This window comes from Aspergillus versicolor (assembly GCF_001890125.1).
Source record: "Aspergillus versicolor CBS 583.65 unplaced genomic scaffold ASPVEscaffold_8, whole genome shotgun sequence".
In the NCBI taxonomy this organism is placed as follows: Eukaryota; Fungi; Ascomycota; class Eurotiomycetes; order Eurotiales; family Aspergillaceae; genus Aspergillus; species Aspergillus versicolor.
The window spans coordinates 1114390-1135474 of NW_024467531.1; the positions used below are offsets into that span (position 1 = coordinate 1114390).

The 21085-nt window shown below is 53.3% G+C and overlaps 9 protein-coding genes across 9 annotated transcripts; 3 read left to right on the forward strand and 6 right to left on the reverse strand.

Moving 5' to 3' along the window:
* Nucleotides 1–480: 480 nt before the first annotated feature.
* Nucleotides 481–3102, reverse strand: ASPVEDRAFT_829340 (fungal specific transcription factor domain-containing protein). Its single transcript, XM_040817288.1, has 6 exons — nucleotides 2705–3102; nucleotides 2025–2630; nucleotides 1794–1951; nucleotides 1579–1746; nucleotides 1189–1530; nucleotides 481–1141 (listed from the first exon to the last, which is right to left on the reverse strand). Exons 1-6 carry the CDS (start codon nucleotides 2840–2842, stop codon nucleotides 592–594), a joined length of 1962 nt encoding a protein of 653 aa, XP_040670774.1. The 5' UTR covers nucleotides 2843–3102; the 3' UTR covers nucleotides 481–591.
* A 1002-nt stretch (nucleotides 3103–4104) lies between these two features.
* ASPVEDRAFT_55054 (URC4/urg3 family protein) lies at nucleotides 4105–5582 on the reverse strand (the record flags this gene model as incomplete). Its single annotated transcript, XM_040815012.1, has 4 exons — nucleotides 4105–4748; nucleotides 4798–4971; nucleotides 5043–5370; nucleotides 5427–5582. 4 exons carry the CDS (start codon nucleotides 5580–5582, stop codon nucleotides 4105–4107), a joined length of 1302 nt encoding a protein of 433 aa, XP_040670775.1.
* A 241-nt stretch (nucleotides 5583–5823) lies between these two features.
* On the reverse strand, nucleotides 5824–8074 carry ASPVEDRAFT_55055 (uncharacterized protein; the record flags this gene model as incomplete). Its single annotated transcript, XM_040815013.1, has 3 exons — nucleotides 5824–6673; nucleotides 6717–7625; nucleotides 7689–8074. 3 exons carry the CDS (start codon nucleotides 8072–8074, stop codon nucleotides 5824–5826), a joined length of 2145 nt encoding a protein of 714 aa, XP_040670776.1.
* Nucleotides 8075–8257: 183 nt separating this feature from the next.
* Nucleotides 8258–10944, reverse strand: catA (catalase catA). Its single transcript, XM_040809245.1, has 2 exons — nucleotides 10335–10944; nucleotides 8258–10286 (listed from the first exon to the last, which is right to left on the reverse strand). Exons 1-2 carry the CDS (start codon nucleotides 10879–10881, stop codon nucleotides 8593–8595), a joined length of 2241 nt encoding a protein of 746 aa, XP_040670777.1. The 5' UTR covers nucleotides 10882–10944; the 3' UTR covers nucleotides 8258–8592.
* Nucleotides 10945–11404: 460 nt separating this feature from the next.
* Nucleotides 11405–12344, forward strand: ASPVEDRAFT_44561 (uncharacterized protein). The gene is made up of 2 exons (XM_040813074.1): nucleotides 11405–11761; nucleotides 11813–12344. Exons 1-2 carry the CDS (start codon nucleotides 11435–11437, stop codon nucleotides 12155–12157), a joined length of 672 nt encoding a protein of 223 aa, XP_040670778.1. The 5' UTR covers nucleotides 11405–11434; the 3' UTR covers nucleotides 12158–12344.
* A 142-nt stretch (nucleotides 12345–12486) lies between these two features.
* Nucleotides 12487–14127, reverse strand: ASPVEDRAFT_137216 (trehalose-6-phosphate synthase; the record flags this gene model as incomplete). The annotated part of the gene is made up of 4 exons (XM_040807368.1): nucleotides 12487–12535; nucleotides 12585–12927; nucleotides 12992–13732; nucleotides 13818–14127. The coding sequence occupies 4 exons, from the start codon at nucleotides 14125–14127 to the stop codon at nucleotides 12487–12489; spliced, it is 1443 nt and encodes a 480-aa protein (XP_040670779.1).
* A 1138-nt stretch (nucleotides 14128–15265) lies between these two features.
* ASPVEDRAFT_829076 (uncharacterized protein) lies at nucleotides 15266–16031 on the forward strand. Its single transcript, XM_040817284.1, has one exon. The coding sequence runs from the start codon at nucleotides 15315–15317 to the stop codon at nucleotides 15759–15761; it is 447 nt and encodes a 148-aa protein (XP_040670780.1). The 5' UTR covers nucleotides 15266–15314; the 3' UTR covers nucleotides 15762–16031.
* A 732-nt stretch (nucleotides 16032–16763) lies between these two features.
* On the reverse strand, nucleotides 16764–17744 carry ASPVEDRAFT_86384 (bZIP transcription factor; the record flags this gene model as incomplete). The annotated part of the gene is made up of 1 exon (XM_040817833.1): nucleotides 16764–17744. The coding sequence occupies one exon, from the start codon at nucleotides 17742–17744 to the stop codon at nucleotides 16764–16766; it is 981 nt and encodes a 326-aa protein (XP_040670781.1).
* A 1881-nt stretch (nucleotides 17745–19625) lies between these two features.
* ASPVEDRAFT_31437 (uncharacterized protein) lies at nucleotides 19626–20953 on the forward strand (the record flags this gene model as incomplete). Its single annotated transcript, XM_040810472.1, has 2 exons — nucleotides 19626–20199; nucleotides 20511–20953. The coding sequence occupies 2 exons, from the start codon at nucleotides 19626–19628 to the stop codon at nucleotides 20951–20953; spliced, it is 1017 nt and encodes a 338-aa protein (XP_040670782.1).
* Between the last annotated feature and the right edge of the window lie 132 nt (nucleotides 20954–21085).

Below are 21085 nucleotides of genomic sequence, written 5' to 3' on the forward strand. Positions count from 1 at the left end.
TGTTGGATCCTTTCCGTCCTGGTGCTAGTTGGACACAAGGGCCTTCCTTGGCTGGTGCCTTCAGCCTTAGACAGTGGGGTGCCATGAGTTAAACAGAGAATGGCGAGATCGCCGAGCATTAAGGTGGTATTACTATATACTGCAATTCTATATCCATCTGGGCCGTGCGTTGGGGTGCTTGAGATGGTCATAAAAACGCACACCGGCCCCGACGCACTGCCCGTTCTCGCCAAGATCCTGCCTCGGGAAAGTGGCGGATCAGGAGGGCCCCAGATGAAGCCTAAGTGGATGTATAAATCATATCGCCGTAATCGTGCGTTGGCGGTGCACGCGAAGCAAAAGCCTGCTGTACACACTCCCTGTGTGTGAACTGTGCTGCGCCAACGGATAGTGAGGGTAAGGTGCTGGAGGGCGAGTCCCAAACCATAACAATGCCGAAAAGTGACCCCAGGACTATAATTAGGGTATATATGAAGGGTAGTGTCCCAGAAATTACATCGCGCAATTCTAATATATACTCTCGCGACTCGTCGGCTATATCGCGATGCGCCGCACTGACAGTCATAATCCATTGCGGCTGCACAAAGGCCCTTATGGATCGGAGATGGTCAGCTTGTCCCACTTCTCCAGGAACCTGTCGAGAGCCAGATCATCCGGCCTTGTTGGGCCGTTCCGAATTACCGTTTGGAAGTGGGGATAGAAACTGCTAAACGCTTCCCGGTCCTTTTCGGTCCAGTTCTCGGCAGCGAATTCGCTGAAAAGTGAGTCGGTTTCCTCTGGGAGGGATAGCTGCATTTGCTTCGCGGTGAGCTGGAGCATCCGCATAATACCCTTCCCGAGAGGGAACTGTCTAGAGAACGACCGGGCCAGAATGCAGAGCTCGGTGAAAGCGTTACGATTGTCGAGTGAGTCGAGTGCTCCTAGTAATGTGTATAAAGCGGTAGTAACCCACTGGATAGTGCAGGGGGCCATCCGATCGATTCCCCAACGCTCACGGTGAATACCAATAAGCTGAGCGACGCGTCGAGCGTTCTCATGAGTCAATTGTCGAGCCGACGTAGCTTTATCGTACTCACCGGTGGAGTCATAGTACGACGAAAGTAGCCAGAATATGTGAATGATGGTAGTGTGGTAGAAGAGGCTGAAAGGTCAGTCGTGGCAATCATGAGGAGGCTGGAGAGTACATACTGGACACCGACAACATGAGGCACCTCGGCGGTTTCAGTATAAAGACACGGCGGCAAATTGGCATACCAACCCTGCAATCGCCGATGTACATCGTTGACCATGACAACGGTTTCAGAGGCTGGGACCCGGTGCTCAACCGAGTAGAACGCCTTGCTGACGGTAAACGCGATACAGCAAAGATCACACCACTGGTCAAAGACGCAGATGTGGTGACCTGGCACCGGGTCGATGCAACGAGGATACGGGGACCAGACATCCCTTGGGTCCTGGTGGTTGATAGGAACGCGGGGACGTCGAGGCGGTTCAGTTTGCATGTGTTTCATGAGCGACGCCGAGGCGGTACTGGGCCAGTTAGCAAGGATATCAGATCACGGACTGCAAAAAACATACGCCGCCATGCTGAAATTGCCCCAGAGTGTCCAATTCACGACCGTTTCCTCTATCCTCCTCTCTTCCGCAGTTGCTTGTGATGAATGTGAGGTTGCATATTCTTCTGCAGCGCGACATGCAAGATTCAGGTACACCCAGCCCACGCGATCCTTACCCATCAGAACCAGCCTGTTTCCATCAGCCCCTGTATGTCGGACTCAAAGTAAGGAACTGACCTGACCCATAAGATCATAAGACCTTGAATAGTAGCAATACTGACGGTCCCCTCCGTCTCTCCCTCATCGAGCAACCGCCGTGCTTCATCGTGAAAGTGCTGGCCCCGCGACATCGGGTCGTTCGGCTTGGTAAAGGCCTCTGCGTAATCAGAATGATACTATACGGGAGCTCGGTTAGTAAACCAGCCATATAGCGGCCCAAGACATTTACGATAGACTTATTTAACATACACTGGCCTCAGAGAGGATTGCGTTTACCAAGAACGGCGTGCAATACCGGCTGTTGAGGTCGCCCCGTTGCATCTCTCTGATGAATACCTCCCGGTCCAGCCAGCAGAAAAACGGGTAGCTCCAGGTGAAATAAAGAGAGACGAGGTGAGAAACGAGGTCATCGTCGTCAGTCACAGTAGTCCAGGGTTTGGCCGGTACCCTGTAGACAGGGCTATCGGCGAGGCGGCGGACGTCCAGCATCCGCCGCGGCTGCCGCGGGGCAGGCCCCCCGGCCTCCGTCACAGGATCAGTGGAGCGCATAACATGGAGCTGAACCTCACGTAACTCGGGCGATTTCTCAATGTCCGACCGAGTAAAGTTCTCCTGGAGGAACTTGTGCAGTTCGGACATGGAGGGGTGGCTCCGGATAAGGCTCATCAGCTGGGCGACGCGCTTGTTCTCGCTGTCGCGGATCGCGCTGAGAATGCGCATCAGGATGTCATTGGATTGCTCCAGACCCTCAAGTTTACGTTTCTGGGGCAGTTTGCGGCGCTGATCGGCCATTTCGTCGACGCGGCATTCAATGTTGTTGGCGACGCAGTGCTGACACGGCGGGTCGCCCCGACACTAAAGGCCCCGCGGGGTTAACACGAGGGAGGCGGCGGGAATCAAGCAGGAGCTTAAAGAGTAACACGGCATACCTTGAGCTTCTTCTTCTTGCATTCCTCGCAGGCCGTGGTCTTGTGCTTGCGCCCAGAGGCGCCCTCGTCAGTCGCGGCATTCTGGGCCTCGACGCCCAGGGGCGGAGCGGGGTTGCGCGACGACAGCGAGTTGGACATCAAAGAGACGAGGCGAGGAGCTAAAGCCAGACGTTTACCTCAGACTTCTTGGGTTCTTTGGTCTGGACCAGCAGTTGGCGCTGGCAGGGGGGGCGGGAGGTGAACGGATGGTGGTGTCTTTGACAAAAAGTCCGCAGGCCCAACGGACATCTCGGAAAAGTGTCCCACCAGGCGCTTTAATAAGTCATCGTCAGACCCAGGTCGCTGGTATCAAGACCCAACAGCAGAGCCGGAGGGACGCGAGCCAGCGATGAGTGGACAGCAGCCAGAGAGGAGGACCAACTTTTGCGCTTGCTGTGTCCGGCGGCCGTCAGAGCCAGCCAATCAGCGGCAGGCTGCTCCTGCGCCCAAACAGACGCAGCGGCCGAGTCCACCAGAGCACAATACTAATTAAGCCTGATGACCTGCCCGTCCGGGCATCCATGTCGCCCATCGGTGGAGCCGTTTCTTCAGGTTGTTGACCCTTGCCGATCTGTGTCCTTCGCGCATCATCCTCCAGCATCCATCCATTCCATGCCGTGATGCTATTCTCTGCCAGTCTGCCCGTGGTGCCATGGATTCTTATTCCGAGACACCCCTGCGCCATCCCGCACCATCCTTGTCGCCCTCCGCCAGTAGGAAAATACTTGTGCGCAGCCATTTGGGCGCCCTCGGCAGTCCAGAGTCCGCACTCCGCAGTGCAGCGATCGGATCCGCACACTTATCAGTCAAAAGCGCCGCGGGGACGAGCTGCAGAAGCAGGGCTCGAGCACATCAGTCATCAGCCGTGGGCCGTGAGCTGTGAGCCTGTGAGCCCGGTACTGTGGGTGATGATGCGTTGGCCATCCCGCCCCTGCTTCTGCTTCTGGCATACCACATTAACCGCACTGCGTCCATCAGGGCCCCGCGATACCGTCCATCGCCCCCGTTGGACCATGACGTGCTTTAGGTCTGCCCAGCTGACTGGACTTCGTTTACACCGTTCGGAATGCCCCGCCGTGTCGGCCCGTTTCCGAAATTGGGCACTGTGATGCTATACCAGCCTCGCTGTCTGCCCCGCTGGCCTGCCCCGCTTGGTGTGAGCGTGATACTACGTACTGGAGCGTGATTGCCCTCAAATGTAAGACACCAGGTCCATCAGGATGCCGGATGTCATCATCATGCATGTCTCCAACCCAGAGTAGACTATGTGATCGAAATCCCTTGGAGATGAGTATGGCCCCGATCCTTCAGTGGAGCTGATACCACGTAGCATTCCACCGTCTAGTATTGAACTTTAGATATCAAAACAGTGTCCCATCCCCCGAATTCAGAATCGGACTCGACTTGGTCTCCGGCCGTTTCGCTGCTGCAATCTCCCTGCCTGCCTTCCACGACCCGGCCTCGAGCACCTGCGGCAATGAAAGCCTCGCATCACCAAAGTCCCCACTCTGCAGAATACGTGCATGCACCTCGTCCAACAACGCAACCGTCATGGCCCTCCACTCGACAATTTCTTCGTCTCCCGCGCCAAAACACGGTAATTTCCCGCCGCCTTGGTTCCGCTGACCCCGTTCCAACGCCTCGGGTTTCAGGGTGATCACCCCCATGTCGACGAATAGCCCACCGTTTCGGTACTCAGGAAGGCCCGTTCCCAGCTCTGAATCCGTCCACGTTGCCCCTAGTAGCCGTTCGAAAGGGACCTTGAGCGAATATGCAAGCCACTGGGTCAGCTTGTGGAACGGCGCGATGGTTCCCGTCTCAACGGCTTCTGTTGCCGTTCCTTCATGCTTGCTGAGCACACGCAAAGGCCAGGCATCGCCGACGGGCTGTCCAGCTACTTTTGTCCTGTCTGACGGCCAGATCGGAATAAGCAGTCGCTGGAGGACACCCCAGAGCTCGGCGTAGTCAAGGTTTGGATTCTCGCTCCCGTTGCGGGTCAAATAGTCTTGCACGTTAGCGGGACCGTTGACAAAATTATTTGTGTGGATACGTACCAACAATTCCTCCCGGTCTTCCCTGCGGTCCAAAAACGTCTTCGTTCCCCAACAAAGACGCCCCCAGCCGTTGCAGGATTTCGACTCTTGCACTGGCGCCCACGAGCGGATTTGCTTCGTCGATCTGGAATCCTTTTGATAACACCGGGACAGAGAAATTTTTCAGGCCTTGACCTACGGACACAGTCTCTGTATTAGCATCCACCACCCTATGACGTTGCCCTATCGGTAGATAAGGAACCTACCAGTAACAATATCCGCTCTCTGCCCGTCATCTCCCGAGAAATCCCCATTCAGAAACATATACAAACTAGCAACTGCAATTCCCTCACTCCGGGTATAAACATTCCCACTTCCGGGCTCTATAAACCGCCATGTATCGCCCGCCCCGGCATCCAGCAGCACCGAAACAAAGAATAGATCAACCAGGCTTCGGGCCTTCTCGAGGGAATCGTATCCGCGCGCGTCCCATTCGTTTATCAGGTTGTTCACGCGCGGGACGGACCCGGTGTCGAAGTGCTGCCAGCGGCCGTGCGGGGGGATGGCGGTGTAGTTATTCGGGCCGTAGTCGCGCTGTCATTAACGAAATTAGTTTGAGGTGCATTTTGATAGAATGGTGTGATGATAACCTTGATTATGCTAGTCACGTAGTCGACTGTTGCATCGAGTCGGTCTGGGTGGTAGTCGAAGTGGATGAGGGCGTTTCTCTTCGCGAGGTCGAAGACGCGGTGGGCTTTGGCGCGCACGGCTTGCAGGGTGAGGAGGGTGTTTATTTCTTCCGACATGTTTATAACAGAGATGATATTAGAAGTGAGAGAAATGAGAAAGATAAAGGATATGAAGGGATGACACTGTCGTGCGGGGTTGGTTACACTTTGTATGCACGCCACGATGCCTTATCATTCACCCATGCAGTTGGAGATATTGTTGGCATTATTCATAGGTAGTTGCTTGGGCCTCTATGATCTCATTTGAATGGAAGTCTATTTTGCTGCATTCATATTTTTATTGAATCTAAATTCACTGTTATATATAATTCCGCTGCTTCTGTGGCTCGACTACTTCCTCTGAAGTGAACGAACAGTGAAACACATCCAACCCTCCAGTCCCAAAAGGATTCTCATACCCACTGATCTGACTCGGAATACCCCTCGAAGGCCAGGAAGAAACAGGAATCTCACCCCACTGCACCGGCTTCAACGCATGGTTCGCCTCATCATCCATACTCGACGAGCTCGGATGGCAAGCAGCACTGATGGCCGCACTACACTGTCCAGCGAGCGGCATAGGCGCTCTAAAACGACGCAATCCAATAAGCAGAACACCAAAGAGAAACAAAATGCCAACGACAACCGTGAAGATAATCCCCACCGGCGAGTAGCCGCAGGTGATGATCTTGCGCTCTACGCCGTCGATATCCGATGCAACAATCTGCACAAAGAAGAAACTCTGTGACACGAGCCAGTGCAGAAACGCGGAGATTACAAGCATCGGGATGCTGTATCTATACGGCAGGGATAGATAGTAGGTTGAGCGCTGGGCGCCGCGGGGCCAGGATACGCGTAGCGGCTTGCGCTGCTTCGCGTAGCTGTTGTATTCGCTTGCACCGACCATGACGGTTACCAGGGAGTTGAGCATGAAATACCCGCTTGAAACGACGAGCTGGGGCACGTTGGGCAGGAGAACCTTGCCGAATATCTTGCTGGTGCTGGCGCCGGGATCCTGCTGCATCCCTGCCATGATTGTCGATGGACGTGCCTCGCCCAGTCCGGCGCCCCAGATGGACTGGCGATTGTCGTTTTCTGGAAGGGAGTCTTCAAAGTCGACGATGCTTAAGGATAGAACGTAGATTCCGAAGGTAATGATTCCGATCAGTCTGTGATGTTAGCGTCAGTCGCCATCGTGGTGGAGAGACTTACAGTTCAATTGCAAGGACCCATCGCCCAGTACTGGCGGCTGCTAACCATCGCTTTCGAGGCTCCAGTTGCAGAGGATTCGTTGATGATGCTGCTGGAACTTTTGGCACCGCGGACTTCCATCGAAGCAGTCGTGGCTTGTTATGCCAGTCCTGACTTCCCCTGTCGATTAGAGGCTTGGAAAGCAGACAGACGCCCTCTGTGGTCTGATCAGGACACGCAAGATACGATGCGATTGCGTCTCCAGTAGTGACAAGCACCTCATCTCTGCTGTCTCTCGCTGTAAACAGGGCACAGATAAGCTTGACCAAATTGCATCCGATAACGACCAGACACAGCGGCAGGCTAAAGACCAGTTGACAGCTTTCCTCCTTTGGGACTGTCAAGCAGTACTCAATCCGATACTTCTGCTCTGGCACCTGAGCCATACTGCAGGACGACGCATTTCCCGGGATAGGGACACTGTCTGGGAACGAGATATTTCCCCAATGATCCGGGCCCATATTCCATGTGCCTCTATCCCACATCTGGCTCGCCATCTCCTTGGTGCAGCGATGGTCACCACACATCCACATATAATTGCTGCTTCGACTGCCAGTAACGTTGCCGGAATTGCCTGCTCCCATCAACACCACGGGCTCTCCTGCTGGCATTGGGTCGTTGGTCACCAGCACAACCAGTCTCTGCCCAGAGACAAAGTCTTGCGCGAACGTATCGAAGCACTCTTCACTCGAAAGAACCTGGAGATCAGGACGGCTCATTTCAGCGGCCAATGTCGTCTTGTCCATCAAACTGTTGGTATCGATGCACTTGTCCCAGAGCTCCGTTCCATCCCCTTTCATGGGGCCGGGTGGCGCCATAACAGCGACATACTCACTCGGCCCATACACGAAGAATATCGCCGAGTTGTAACTGGAAGAAAGTCAGAATTGGATTGAATAAAGCAGCACCGCTTAGCTCCTTTATGGAACGAACATCAAATGAATTGGAAATGAGGTCACCAAGAAGATCCAGCCCAGCACCTGTCTCCTGCCTCTCTGCCTCCATACCAAGTCCAGTATATTCGGTATCCCAATGGACACCCACTTCCTCCTGCTATGCGCCTCATCGGCCTCCGCCCGGGACGGCGATACAAGACATTGCATGCAGTAGTTACTGGCGCCCAGCATGACCGTGCTCAGCACGTTGATGGCCAGATGGAGGCCTGTTGTCCAGTTCCTTGCGAGCCCGCATTTTCCGGTGTATAACGCGGCAAAGGAGCGGTCTGTTTCGCCGTTCTTTGAGTACGCAAGGCCCGCCGCGATAATCGTCAGCACGATGTTTATGCACAGGACCAGGGCGATGATCCAGGAACAGACCATGATACCCTTGACCCAGGCACGGCCATGGGGAGGGCGCGGTCGAAGGCTCCGACATGCATCTATGGACTCTTGCCATGACTCTGACGGGGACTTGAACTCAGCTTCCGGCGAGTCTGATGGCCATGATACGAAGCGAGAGCGAAAGCCGGGCTTTTCGTCGGGTTGTGAATCCTCCGAGCGGGTGAAGGTCAGCATCGTCCTGGCTGAACAGTGTGTCTCATCCTACGTTCGCAGAGGGAGACGGCCTTGATGTTAGCTGTGAGGCTCAGCAAGGTCGTTCAGGCGCCGCCCTGAGGGTTCTTGGCGGGGTACAGTCAACTTCCCGATTAGGAAAACATGATGGCTGTGCGTGCATGATCGTCAGAGATTCCTGCACTCATTACGTGGAAGCATGGGGGCGAAATACTCCGCGAGTTCCGGATGGGAAGTAGAGAGTATTAATTATACAAATTGAATCAATTATTATTGCCTTGTTATACATAACCGCCAACGCCTAAACACTGAACTCACCCCACAAACTAAACAGCAACACTCGCAGCCAGTCCATCCAGCTCGCGCTGCCAGTGCCGATGCTGGCTAATCTGGTAGAAGAACTTGCCCACAAAGTCCGTCGCATCCTTCACAATCTTGACCCCCTCACTAAAGCTCTCTGGCTTCTGCGGCGTACCCGCAGTAACAACGCCATACCACTCAACCGGCGCCTTCGAGTCCGCACCAGCAACCTTGACATCGACCGCACTACCAAGGACCTCTTTAACAAGCTGCACAGCTTCCCCTGTAGCAGCTAAAGCCTTGAGATGGCCGAACGACTCGGAAATCCAGTACCGGAACTGCCCGTTCGGCTTGAGGGCCTTGACATGGGATCCACCGGGGATGAAAGTCGCATCGAACATGGTCGAGCGCTGTCCATCGTACTGGTGATCCGGGATAACACCCTTGGAAGACTCCTTAGACTCGCCATCGGCATAGATAGGAGAGCGCTTGGTTCCAATAACAAAAGGCAGAGCCTGCGCAGCGACAATGGCAGCCTTCATGCCGTTAAAGGCGATCTTGTCGTATCCGTCGCCGATCAGGATAGCGATCCTGCGACTGACGATTCCCGGCGTCTTGGGCGGGAATTCGAGCTGGGATAGCCGCACGGACTTCTTGCCGTGGTTGGGACGTAGGGCTTTCTGCGGGATGGGCGCGCCCACCATCTCAGCCACGGCCTGGGCGAGGGGCAGGTCTAGCTCTGCGAGTCTGTGGCCGGCAAGGCGCTCGTAGACGATTGGGTCGTCGCAGTGGTCGAGTTCGAAGGAGAAAGCCTTGCGCATGTGTACCTTCTCGACCTCGGACATGGAGTTGTAGAAGAGCTGTGCCTGGTTGTGGTGTTCCTTGAACTTGGGGGATAGGTCGCGGCGTTTCGTGCCAGTGATCTTCTGCGGGTGGGAGACGAACCCTTGCTGGCCTGGTGCTGAGGGAGGGTTTGCTTCGTAGCGGTTTGGCCAGTAGTTGACGGTGCCCTTGGAGACACGGTGGCGCATTGCGCCGTCGCGGTTGAAGTTGAGGAATGGGCAGACGGGCCGGTTGATGGGGAGCTCTTCCCAGTTGACGCCGAGGCGGCTGATCTGGGTGTCGAAGTAGGAGAAGTTGCGGCCCTGGAGGAGAGGGTCGTCGGAGAAGTCGACGCCGGGGACGATATGGGATGTGCAGAAGGCGACCTGCTCGGTCTGGGTGAAGAACTCGTCGACGTTGCGGTTGAGCTCGAGCTCGCCGATTGTTCGGATGGGCACGAGCTCCTCGGGCCAGATCTTGGTCGCGTCCATGATGTCGAACTCGAACTTATCCTGGTCTTCTTCGGCGATGGCCTGGATGCCCAGGTCCCATTTCGGGTATGCCTTGTTGTCAATGGCTTCGATGAGGTCCTTGCGGTGGAAGTCTGGATCCTGCCCGCCCAGTTTGAGGGCCTCGTCCCAGATGAGCGAGTGCACGCCGAGATGGGGAGTCCAGTGAAACTTGACAAAGTGTCGCTTGCCCTCCTTGTTGACGAGAGAGTATGTGTTGACTCCGAAGCCCTGCATCATGCGGAAAGACCGGGGAATGGCGCGGTCTGACATGGCCCACATGTACATGTGAGTGGCTTCAGGGTGCAAGTATACAAAGTCCCAGAAGTTGTTATGGGCCGTCTGCGCCTGAGGGACTTCATTATGGGGCTCCGGCTTGACGGAGTGCACTGCGAGGGTTAGCTATATTGGAACTGGTTGAAGAGACAGGAACGTACCGAAATCGGGGAACTTGATGGCATCCTGGATGAAGAAGACGGGAATGTTATTGCCCACAATGTCCCAATTTCCCTCATCGGTGTACATCTTGACTGCGAATCCCCGGACATCGCGCACGGTATCTGCACTGCCCTTGCTGCCTTGCACAGTCGAGAAGCGCACAAACACCGGCGTGTTGCGCGAAGTATCCGTCAAGACACCGGCATACGTCAGATCCTCGATACTCTCGTGCAGCCTGAAGTTACCAAAGGCCCCAGTGCCTCGGGCATGGACAACTCGCTCTGGAATGCGCTCGTGGTCGAAGCGATGGATCTTCTCGCGCGCAATCTGGTCCTCTAGCAGCGACGGGCCTGATCGCTGCTCATTGGCAACGCGCAGCCAGTGGTCGGGATCCGTGATTCCCACGCCATGGTCTGTCGACTGGGGCTGCTTTGAAGTGCCGTCGACGGTCTCTGCCTCGAGGTCGACGAGCTTCTTGTTCTTGGTGGCAGTGTCCTGCACTGCTTGCTGGGCCTTTTGCAGGCCGGCGGCAACGTGAGTGGCCATTTTTACGGAAACAAATTAAGAGGATAAATGATTCATGCAAAATTGATTGAATTAGGTTTGTTTAATGAAGTCCTATGTGCTAGGTATGCCAGAATATATTGGTTCTGCGCAGGCTACTTGCGATGCCGTCGTGACATCATTGTCTGTATACAAATGATGTGAGGATGATGAAAAAAACATCAGACAACCTGAATAACCTGCCTGCGGCCTTGGATTTCAAAGCTGCCATTCCAGACCCGCCGATCAGGTTCCCGATCGCTTGTAATTATTAATTAGCTATTGGTTCCCGCATCGAGACCTGCAGCTCTCTGATCATGGTGATGCAGCTGAATAAAGCGTTAGCCCTCACTGGCCGCTTCGGCTTGCATCCCAGCATCCCAGCCCTATCGCTCAAGCTATCCAAATCTTGGCCGTAATAATTACAATAGCGATTGTATCGGTCACGTCAGGGAGCTTCAGCATGACGTCCAGGGTTAATGTTTTTAAGTAGATGGCTGTCCATATGTATCGCGACCGATGGTATACTAGGTATATAGGGCCAGATTGAGCCAAAATGTCAACCCGTCTTGTAAATTGCTCACGCATTCTACAGAAGAGATTTGTATTTCCAATTCAGTATCGCTATATATCCCAGTCACGCATCGCTATGGCGCCCACCATTACCGACGCAATCACCAAAGACCATCGCGAGCTAGAGGACTACTATAACAAGATCCTCAGCGCGAGCACCGACAAGGAAAAGACCCAATGGCAGAACCAATTTACCTGGGAACTCGCCCGGCACTCCATCGGCGAGGAACTTGTCGTATACCCTGTATTCGAGAAGAGCCTCGCCGATGGCCAGGCCATGGCCGACAAGGACCGGAGAGAACATAACTCAGTAGACACCACCCTCTATCTATATCATTCCCATCTAACTACAGATTAACAGGTCAAAGAAGAGCTGAAGAAATTCCAAAATATGAAAGCCACGGACCCAGAGTTCGAATCGACCATCAAAGCCCTAATGGCGGATCTCTCCAGCCACATCAAAGAGGAAGAGCAACAGGACCTGCCGAAGCTGGAGGATGCGATTTCCAGAGAAGAAAGCGAGAAGCTGTCAACATCCTTTGGCCGTACTAAAATCTTTGTTCCTAGTCGCTCGCATCCGAGTGCCCCTGATAAGCCGCCGTTTGAGACGGCTGTTGGCTTGTTGGCGGCGCCGATTGACCATCTGGCGGATCTGTTTCGAACTTGGCCGCATACCTCTGGGATGCCGAATCCGTCTTCCAAGTAGCTAGCCTAGTATCTGATTGTAGCAAGTGAAGATAAAATGGGGTTTGGTTTGTTGTATTTGACCGGTTCGTACGACAGGAGCCCGGGCTACCGTCGTCATGTACTACTAGTAACTTCATTTGCGTCAATTTAATTTATTTCGCAGTCTAGTTATAGCTGAGTGATATGTAGTAGCCTGTCACTACTGAAATATGAATCAAGCCAAAGGTTTCGTTAGTTCTATATCGACGTAGGAATGAAAGCCCAAGCAATGCTAACGATATCACTGTATAATATCCAACCCGAAATTGTAAAGAAAACAATCTAATGAACTAAATCCAACTGAACCAGCTATGCATATTCCGAAAGAGTATGAGTAAAAGATTCGCCCCATTTCGCGCTGTACATGATTAGCCGCCTTCGCCCATTGATATCCAAGAGAAACATACCTAGTGTTTGTGGCAACGAATTCCTCCAACTCCAGATACCGCTTCTTTTTCTCCTCAACATCCATCGTCGCGGCTTGGTATATGGAATCTGATAGCTGCTGCGCGCTAGACGGGTTGAAGGTGATGCTGCCCGTGCCCATGAATGCCGCGGCGCCTGCAAACTCAGAGAGAACGAGAACGCCATATCGATCCTTTTGGCAGGCGACGTACTCGGCAGCGACGAGGTTCATACCGTCGCGGCGCGATGTGATCAGGCAGATGTCGGCAATGCGGTAGAGTGCTGCCAGGTCGTTGAAGGGGACAGAGTGGTGGAGATAGATTATCGGGGATCCATCGGGGGTTGCTGTTCAATTAACATCAGTATGAATATAGGAATTGGGGTAGGGATTGAGGTAAGGCAAACGTACAATGCTCGCCGTTTATCTGGCCCACGAGCATACTCAGCTCCTTCTCCAGCTCCTGGTACTCCTTGACGTCCTCGCGGCTGGGAATGGCCACCTGGATGAGCGTCACACGAGGCGCCAAATCAGGGTGATTTTGCAAGAAATAGCTATATCCTTGCAGTTTCTGAATAAGGCCTTTCGTATAGTCCAGGCGATCAACACCCAGAACGACAATCTTCCTCCTATACTCGTCTTCCAGCTCCTCAATCCGCTTTTGGACAGCCTTATCCATCAGTCCTGTCTCAAACTTATGCGGATCGACCCCGACGATGAACGTCCCTGTATGCACCTTATGCCCCTCGTACTCAATATCATCTCCGTCAACCTTAACATCCAGTCCTCGCGAACAGCACTCGACGAAATTACGCTTATACTCATCCGTATGGAACCCGACCAAATCACACGCCAGAACCCCAGCTAACAAGTCCTTCTGCACCGGAAGTGCCCGCCAGAAATCCTGCGCCGGAAACGGCGTATGCAAGGTAAACCCAATTGGGCATTTCTTGCCCTGCCTCTCCAGTCTATCCCGCAGGTAAGCCGGCAGGAGAAGGAGATGGTAGTCATGAACCCAGATCAAGTCGCCACTCTGCACAGAGTCGGCAACCGAGTCGGCAAAGATCTCGTTTACGCGCTGGTAGGCCTTCCACGCGTCTTCCTTGAAGTCGACGCCGGATTGGTAGTGCAGGATGGGCCAAGCGATGCCGTCTGTTTCGGTTAGTAAGGGCAAGTCACATCGTCATAATCGTTGTCGTCACCACAACAGTAGTTGGAGAAGGGAACGCGTGCGTACTGGAAAACACATTATAATGCCTATGCGCGAGCTCCTCGTCGAGGAATACCCCCACTGCGTCTTTATCAGCCAGTGCCTCGGCGACCTCGTTGCGTTCCTCGGGGTCTTCGATGTTCAAGCCTGGCCAGCCGAACCAGCGCACGTTGGTGGAGTTGCTGATTCCTGAGAGCGCAGTTACGAGGCCTCCGCTGGATAGAGTCGACTCGTAGTGTCCGTCGAGTTTCTTCAGGGACAGGGGGAGGCGGTTGGAGACGATGACGAGCTGACGCTTTTGGTCGTCCTGGCGCTTCTTGTCGTCGGGGTTGGCCATGACTGGATATTTGCTGCCTGCTTAGAACGCTGTGTATATTGTAGACTCAAAATGTAACCTGTTGATAGGGATGTTCTCTATTCACATGCACCATGTCCTATATGCTTCCTATTCAGATCGCGCTGGTTTAAGTGCGGATGAGATAATTATGCGTGGGTGATGTCAGTCTTGGCTAGCCTAGGGCCAGTCCCTGAATCTCTATTAATCTGAATATCCTTGTCTATCTAGGCAATGGTCAAGATACAGTCAGGAGGTGCTTTTTGATGCCATCAAGGGTGATGTGTCCATGACGTCACGAGGTTGCACACAGAACAACCCAACCAACAACGCTCATCCAACAACTCCTCGCTCTGTCCCTTCAAGGACCATTTCTGAAGATTCAAAGGGTCGCAAACTCTGGGGAGCCCCAAGTATAAGAGTCACATATAGGCCCAACTCTGGAACTGACGTCGAGCTGACACCCTCGACTCAGCCATCGCCAATGCAGCCAATTGTATAAAGTCTGGCATGTTAACTGGCAAAATTAAGGCTCAAACAAGCTCAGGACATTAAGATACCGCCAATCGGAACAAATTTACACATTAAACAAAATGGCTGACAACATCCTCAACCAGGTGCAGGGGTATGTGTCCTGTGACTGACGTCGAAATCGTGAGCTGACCAGTTAGGGCTGCCAACAACCCCATGGCCCAGTCCGCTAAGCAAAAGGGCCAGGAGTTCATCAGCAACAAGATCAGCGGAGATAAGGGCCAGCAAGGTCAGAGCGAGGGCCAGAGCCAGGGCCAGGGCGATCAGAAGTCGAACCCTCTGAAGAGGTATGTTCTGTGCGTTCGTGGCGTCAACGTGTCTGTCGCTAACTTGATCCCAGCGTCATGGATAAGGCCAAGGAGAAGTTCGCTGGCGGTCCCAGCGAGTAAGATATTTGCTGTTCAATCTGTCATACGAGGTAGAAACACTTAGTCTAGAAAATAGCAAGGGTTGTCCTGCTCCATGCAGATCATTCAAGGTCCCCGTATGAGCTACATGCCTGATTGAGCCCTGGTGGAGCAATACATCATGACAGCTTCATCGCTTTACATCATCACCCTGATCATGCCATACACGCTGCAGCGATGCATATAGCCTTGATCGTACTTCCTTCCCAGTAGGCGAGGATCTGATATACACGACATCCAATATCTACCACCATGAGTTTCACTGCGCTCCGTCTCCTCCGCGCCTCACGAGCCATTGGCATCAACTCAGCCCGCCGCACCTACACTACCGAGGGGGGACCACCTCCACCTCAGAGAAGCAACAACTCAACATGGTACTCCTTCGTTCTTACAGAGTTCACCGAGTTAACGCTAACCACGACCAGGATGATCATCACCGCCGCTCTCGGTATCCCAGCTGCCTACTACTTGCTGCAAGGTAACAGTTCCCGTGGCAAGGCGCCCTCAGAGGTCGACCAGCCCGCAACGAGAAAGGCCCCAGCAGGAGGTGCCAGCATGTCGTCCAAGCAGGAGGGGCTGGACAATGCCGACAGCAGTAACCCCTACATCAACGAGCCTGGAAAGAGTGTCAAGGGCGAGGGCGAGACGGAATCAGCGAAGCTGAAGGGAACTGTTTCGCCGAAGAGACCAGCACAATAAGGATAGCAATACGCCTACATCACCCCCTACAATCCATCTTACTGTGTATAATCTATCTTGTATCATTTCACACAAAATTTAATCTTAGCTTAGAAAATCATACCAGTAAGGAACCTTCTTGCGAGGGTCTTATCCGTGTCGATCCGGGGCCGTGATCTCCTCGATATGAACTCCGTGTATCCACGCTGACCGCATAATGGCGTCTATCGTGACTACCTAAGATAATCTCTAGGGCCACATGGGCGTTAAGACTAAGATCCTCGTACTGCAGATCAGGTCTGCCTGACGTCAACCTGATATTCTTTTTCTTCGGTGTATAAGCCATACAAAATTCGTGGAATCACTTTCCAAACCCACGGTACCTATGTGTCGCATTCAAGCATGCCGCATATTGACCAGACGACAATCATTTCCACGGGCCCCACGTAACTCCGCAATGCGTACTGAATTAGAGAAAGAGGACCCTGGCCTTCATCTTCCGAGCCGCAACACTCCCCCTGCCTCTGTAGCCAATCCACCGGTGCTCCTGGACCCGGAGACTTTTCCGTGGCACAGATAAATGCCGCTGTCAGTTATTCCTGGTTTCCCTGGGATATTCAGCCAATGGAATACTATATTATATTCCCGCATTCTCGTCAGCGGCGAAGCTGTCCAAAGTTGGATGTATACGGCCCTTGGGGGAGCAATCTCTAAATTGTGGGAACCGTTCTGGGGTGTTCAATTGCTGGTCAGGGATGGGGAAGCAGGGACATATTCACGAGGGCTGTTGAGTTAGATATCAAATGAATGAGGGTAATATATATGTCGCACAGATACATACACATCGTAACAGCTATATACCAAAAACACAAAGGATAGGCTAAATTCAGACATTTACGCTTTTCAATGACAGATCCACCTCCCATGAACATGCGCCAGAGTTCGTAAGTAAAAGACAGACAGTATAGAAGAAGACATCAGAGGCCGTAAAGGCAGAATTGCAGTAATATAGAAACAGAAGGATTACGAGATACTCATCTGGAAGTCAAAGATGTTAGCATCGGGTCGCTGTGAAAACATCTGGTGGTGCATCATAGGCTTCTCAACACCGCAGGGCAGTCCCCGCGTATCACCCATGCTCATCGGAATTTGGCTTGCATGGGAATGGAAACCCTGAGGTGGTGACATCGAACCCGCCGAGTCCTGCCCGTGGCTACGAGCATCTTCATCACCAGGCTCACCCGTTGAGGCGGACGAGACAGAGTCGTGCTTGGTCGCCTGTTTCACCATGCGGCCGAGGTAGATGTGAATAGCCTCGTCCTCGCACCGCGAGTGCATGAGGATCTGGTCCTTCAGCGAAAGTAGCTGGCTGTGCAGGGCTTTGATTTCGTCCTCAAGGCTAGACCTTCTGCGGGATACCTCCTGGAATCTGTTCCGGAGCTGGGCTGTCTCCCGCTTCTTCTTCTGGCGGGATTTGCTAGCTGCTGCGCGGTTCCGCTCGAGGTGCTTCGCGCGCTTGTCTGTGTCTCCGTTCTGCCAGCGCAGTGGAGACGAAGATTTGTTGCTGCTCACGTCTGAATGTGGAGAGACTCGTTCGTTATCGAAGCCGAATTCCGGGTCGTGGTCGGCGTTGTTAAATGAAAATGTTGAGAAGCTCGGCACTGATGGGTATGAGTGCATGAACGGTGCGCCTTGGTTCATTTCGGCGTCAATTGATCCTTTGCGGCTGTCAGGCGGAGCTGGTCGGAGAGCGCGGTTGCGGAGGCGTGGTCGGTTAGTGTCGTCACCTTCGCCTGACATGTTTCGCGCTACTTCTGGCGCAGGTCCTGCTTGGTTGGGTGGATATTGAATAGATTGAATGCCCATGTCTTGGTGGCCTCCTTTCTCGAGTAGTGATAGAGGGAGAAACTCGGGAGAGAACCCACTGCCCATGAGTAGGGACTCTGGGGCGATCGCCGGGTCCAAAGACGGGTCGCTGGGGTAGAACGCAGCCTGGGCAGACATTCTGGCGGATTGCAGAATCTTGACTTCGGGGGTTTAGTATGCGTAGTCAACTAGGCAGTGTGTATCGACCATGCCCTCACGGTCCGTGTATGTAGAAGGGCGGGCAATCGAGGGCAGGTTGCTTGCGGTATTGCTGCTCGATCGCAATAATTTGTTGTGATATACACACTTTCCGTACAAGGGCTCGAGGTAGCCTGGTACCGACTAAGGAAGAAGAGGCAGGCCTTTGATCAATTGGGATAGCTGCAACTAAAGGACAAACCCGGTGTAGGATCGACAATAACGGTTGCAAAAAGCTCTTAAAAGAGAGGGAACAATGGATTCAGTAGACATGAGATGGGCCTACACATTGATTTCTTCGACAGCGTGCCGAAGGCGGGGAATCCCACCATAAGTATTGAATTCACTTAGATTAGCTAAGGTCTTGACGTTTTCCATGGAAAAGTCACCAATCAACCAGAAGGGCGGCACAGACGGGTCGATCATGGCTACACAGTAGATAGCTCTGAGACCCAGGGGTGTGGGTATATTAAAGTCAGTATGACGCTTCCATATCTCACTCCAGTGATAGTTCAACCTTCTCAATCAATCAGAGTGTTTGGAAAAGGTGCGCGTGGCGGGCTGAATCTGCTCCAGGATTGAAGCGCTGGGCCCAGGAAAGGCACATCGTTACCTCGCAGGTTACTTTGGTTTTGAACCTTGCCTGTCTCGACCTTGGATGGGGCCACAATAGCGTTTCTCGCCAGAGTTCAGAGCTCCTCCGGGGCTGTCATATCAGACCACGAGCGACCAAAAGAGGGAGCACGATGCAGAAGCCACCAATCGCCTCGCTAGAGGACCAAAGGCCCCAAGCAGCAAACAATAACACTGGCTATTCGGGTTGTTGTTAAACAGCGAAAAAGGGCGGGAGAGAGATTCTCAACAGTCGCGATGACTCCTGTCTTTGCATATGCAGGCCGTTAACGTCATCTCGGAGGCTCTCCCGCCAATCATTGTAGGGTGCACAGTCGAGACCACGTTTCAGGCAAGCCACGGGAAACCTTGGAGGCATGGAACTGACAAAGTTGACAAACAGCGAAAACGGGCGATGAGTCCGCCACCTGTCTGGTAGAGTAACACGCGGCAGTCCGGGAAGGAAGATCCAGCCACTTATCGGGTCAGAAGCTGGAGCTGCAAGGTGGCGATCATCGCGCGGGCGCAGCTATCCGAATCCGGCAGAAAATACGTTATGGGTCCTGGGAGTCGTATAAGGCCATTGGAATGCCCTGGATGTATTTCCCCGTTTCCCCTCATCACCGCCAGCCGAGAGAACGCCAGACTCTATCTGGTTGCATCACCCGTGGGCCTCCGGAAGGAATTTCTGAGAAAGAGAACCGGTTTCCTGACAATGTTGCAAACCGTTTCGCTAGGAATGTTTCATCGTGGTTCGCTGTCTACGCAGGAAGTCTTGTCGTGATGTTTTTCTTCGCAATCCCAGGGTTCTGATGTGTCATTTCCATGGGGCGCGGGCGGGTTGCCCTCGTACAGCCTTTCGAGCTACCATCCCTCCCTCACCCTCCAACGACCGGGATCTGACGTCGGTCGCTGCGACAGACGATTGAAGGGCTCACCAACTGACCTTGTAAGATCGCGCATGACTCGGGCTCGTACGATTGCAATCAAGGGTTGTTGGGTGGTCCAAGCACTATGCATTCCAGGACACAAGCCCCAGACACTGTTTGGAATGTATGAGGCTGGGGTAGATCTCTCGATCACAAAGACCATATTTGAGCGGTCGCATGCCTTCTCGATCCACACAGGTCTCGTAATGGACAATAGAGGTTTCTCAAACCTTGAATATTTGCCGGCGTTGAGACCGCCATATCGCGCCATATCGTTGAGATGAATAGGCAGTCGAGGAATAATGCAGGTGCATGTCTTGCTGCATCAAGGCCGACCAATCCGGTATGCCCCACGTCCCAGCTCCTGGGTCATTTTGTTTCTAAACGCGCCGTGTCAAAAATTAACTTTGGTACTCTTTTTTTTTTGACGTTGCAGGCCGACATCATCGAACGCAAATCCTCGGGATTTGGCACAGGTCAGACCCGGCCGTCTGCGACATCGGCCCGGGGTCACAGACAAAGTGCTGCCATCGAGTCTCCGTGGGCATCACAGGAGAGCATTCAATCCTCAGTACACAGTCTCCGCCGCAATCCAGAGAGCAATTACTACCGACAACATGCAGGTCGCGTATCTCGACGAGTGTCGGTGCTAGATGACACCCCGAAGTCATACTGTCGGTCCAAACTGGAACGCCCAAACTCGCGAAGTCGCAGGTTCCTCGACAAGATGAGAGAAAAGATCCAGATTCCGGTCGTCTTGTCTGGTTATGGGAATGAGCCGCCGGACATTATTCCAGGCCGTGATAGGGGCTTCTTCCTCCCATCTCGAGCGCTTTTCCAAGCAGAGAGCCGCCGTGAGTATTCGGGGAGAGGTTATTGATGTCATGAAGGGTATGTATTGTAAGCTGGAAATGGAGCCACAGGCCTCCGATATTTGTTGATATCATTCAAGGGCGTTTGTCATTGTTTATAATCTTGCTTCTTTTCCTTTCTTTTTTCTTCGTATGTGTTGTGAGTCCACTGCGCTCTGGGGATCGCTCAAGTAAAGTGCGCAAGTGTCTCATATAAGACCGGCAGCATTGTTGTGAGACAGTCGCATCCCATTCGGGGATGGGACATGCTAAAAATCCATCTTGTTGTTTTCTCGCGACTTGGTTGCTCACAGGTGATCGACACCCCATGCAAGAATTTACCTGCGCTATCCAAGTTTTGCCGAGTCTACTGCACGATTCTCGGCGTGTTGGGAGCGGTTATAAAACATGGTCATTGGCTGTGGATCAGTTTTCCCCAGATTTGGAGAATCGTGTTTGGGTCGACGTCGACCATGTGAGCGACCAACGTCCGAGGCACGTGTTGGCGCGACGTGCTGTCCCCCGGGTCCCCAAACAATCCATCCATACTCTATCAGCCAGCTTCTCAGGAACGCCCCGGGAACTACAGATGCAAGGGACCAGCAAGCTCTTTGCTCAGCTCAGAAATGAGACGCTACTGACAAGGCCACCATGGCCCTCGGAGCTCACAGGTTTTTTTGTAAGAATCACGCGGCGTCGGAATCCCCCGACGCCACCATGTTTTGAGGATGTCATGTTGGCCATTTCAAGGCAATGATTGGACGCAACTGAGTAGTGCGCGGAGACTGTGCTGCAATACAACGTTGGCTTCGTGTTTCTGCCCATGGGGCCATAATAGAGTAGTACTTTGTATGACCGAAGTCCCATTGTGATGTGATGGCACACGTCA

Excerpts from the sequence above, each read along its gene's own strand:
- ASPVEDRAFT_829340 (XM_040817288.1), bottom strand. The coding sequence starts at position 2,842 with ATGTCCAACTCGCTGTCGTCGCGCAACCCCGCTCCGCCCCTGGGCGTC. Across the intron at positions 1,952-2,024 it reads CAATCCTCTCTGAGGCCAGT|TATCATTCTGATTACGCAGA; the intron begins GTATGTTAAATA and ends GCTCCCGTATAG. Across the intron at positions 1,531-1,578 it reads GGCAATTTCAGCATGGCGGC|TACCGCCTCGGCGTCGCTCA; the intron begins GTATGTTTTTTG and ends TAACTGGCCCAG.
- catA (XM_040809245.1), bottom strand. The coding sequence starts at position 10,881 with ATGGCCACTCACGTTGCCGCCGGCCTGCAAAAGGCCCAGCAAGCAGTG. Across the intron at positions 10,287-10,334 it reads CATCAAGTTCCCCGATTTCG|TGCACTCCGTCAAGCCGGAG; the intron begins GTACGTTCCTGT and ends TAACCCTCGCAG.
- ASPVEDRAFT_44561 (XM_040813074.1), top strand. The coding sequence starts at position 11,435 with ATGTCAACCCGTCTTGTAAATTGCTCACGCATTCTACAGAAGAGATTT. Across the intron at positions 11,762-11,812 it reads ACCGGAGAGAACATAACTCA|GTCAAAGAAGAGCTGAAGAA; the intron begins GTAGACACCACC and ends ACAGATTAACAG.
- ASPVEDRAFT_829076 (XM_040817284.1), top strand. The coding sequence starts at position 15,315 with ATGAGTTTCACTGCGCTCCGTCTCCTCCGCGCCTCACGAGCCATTGGC.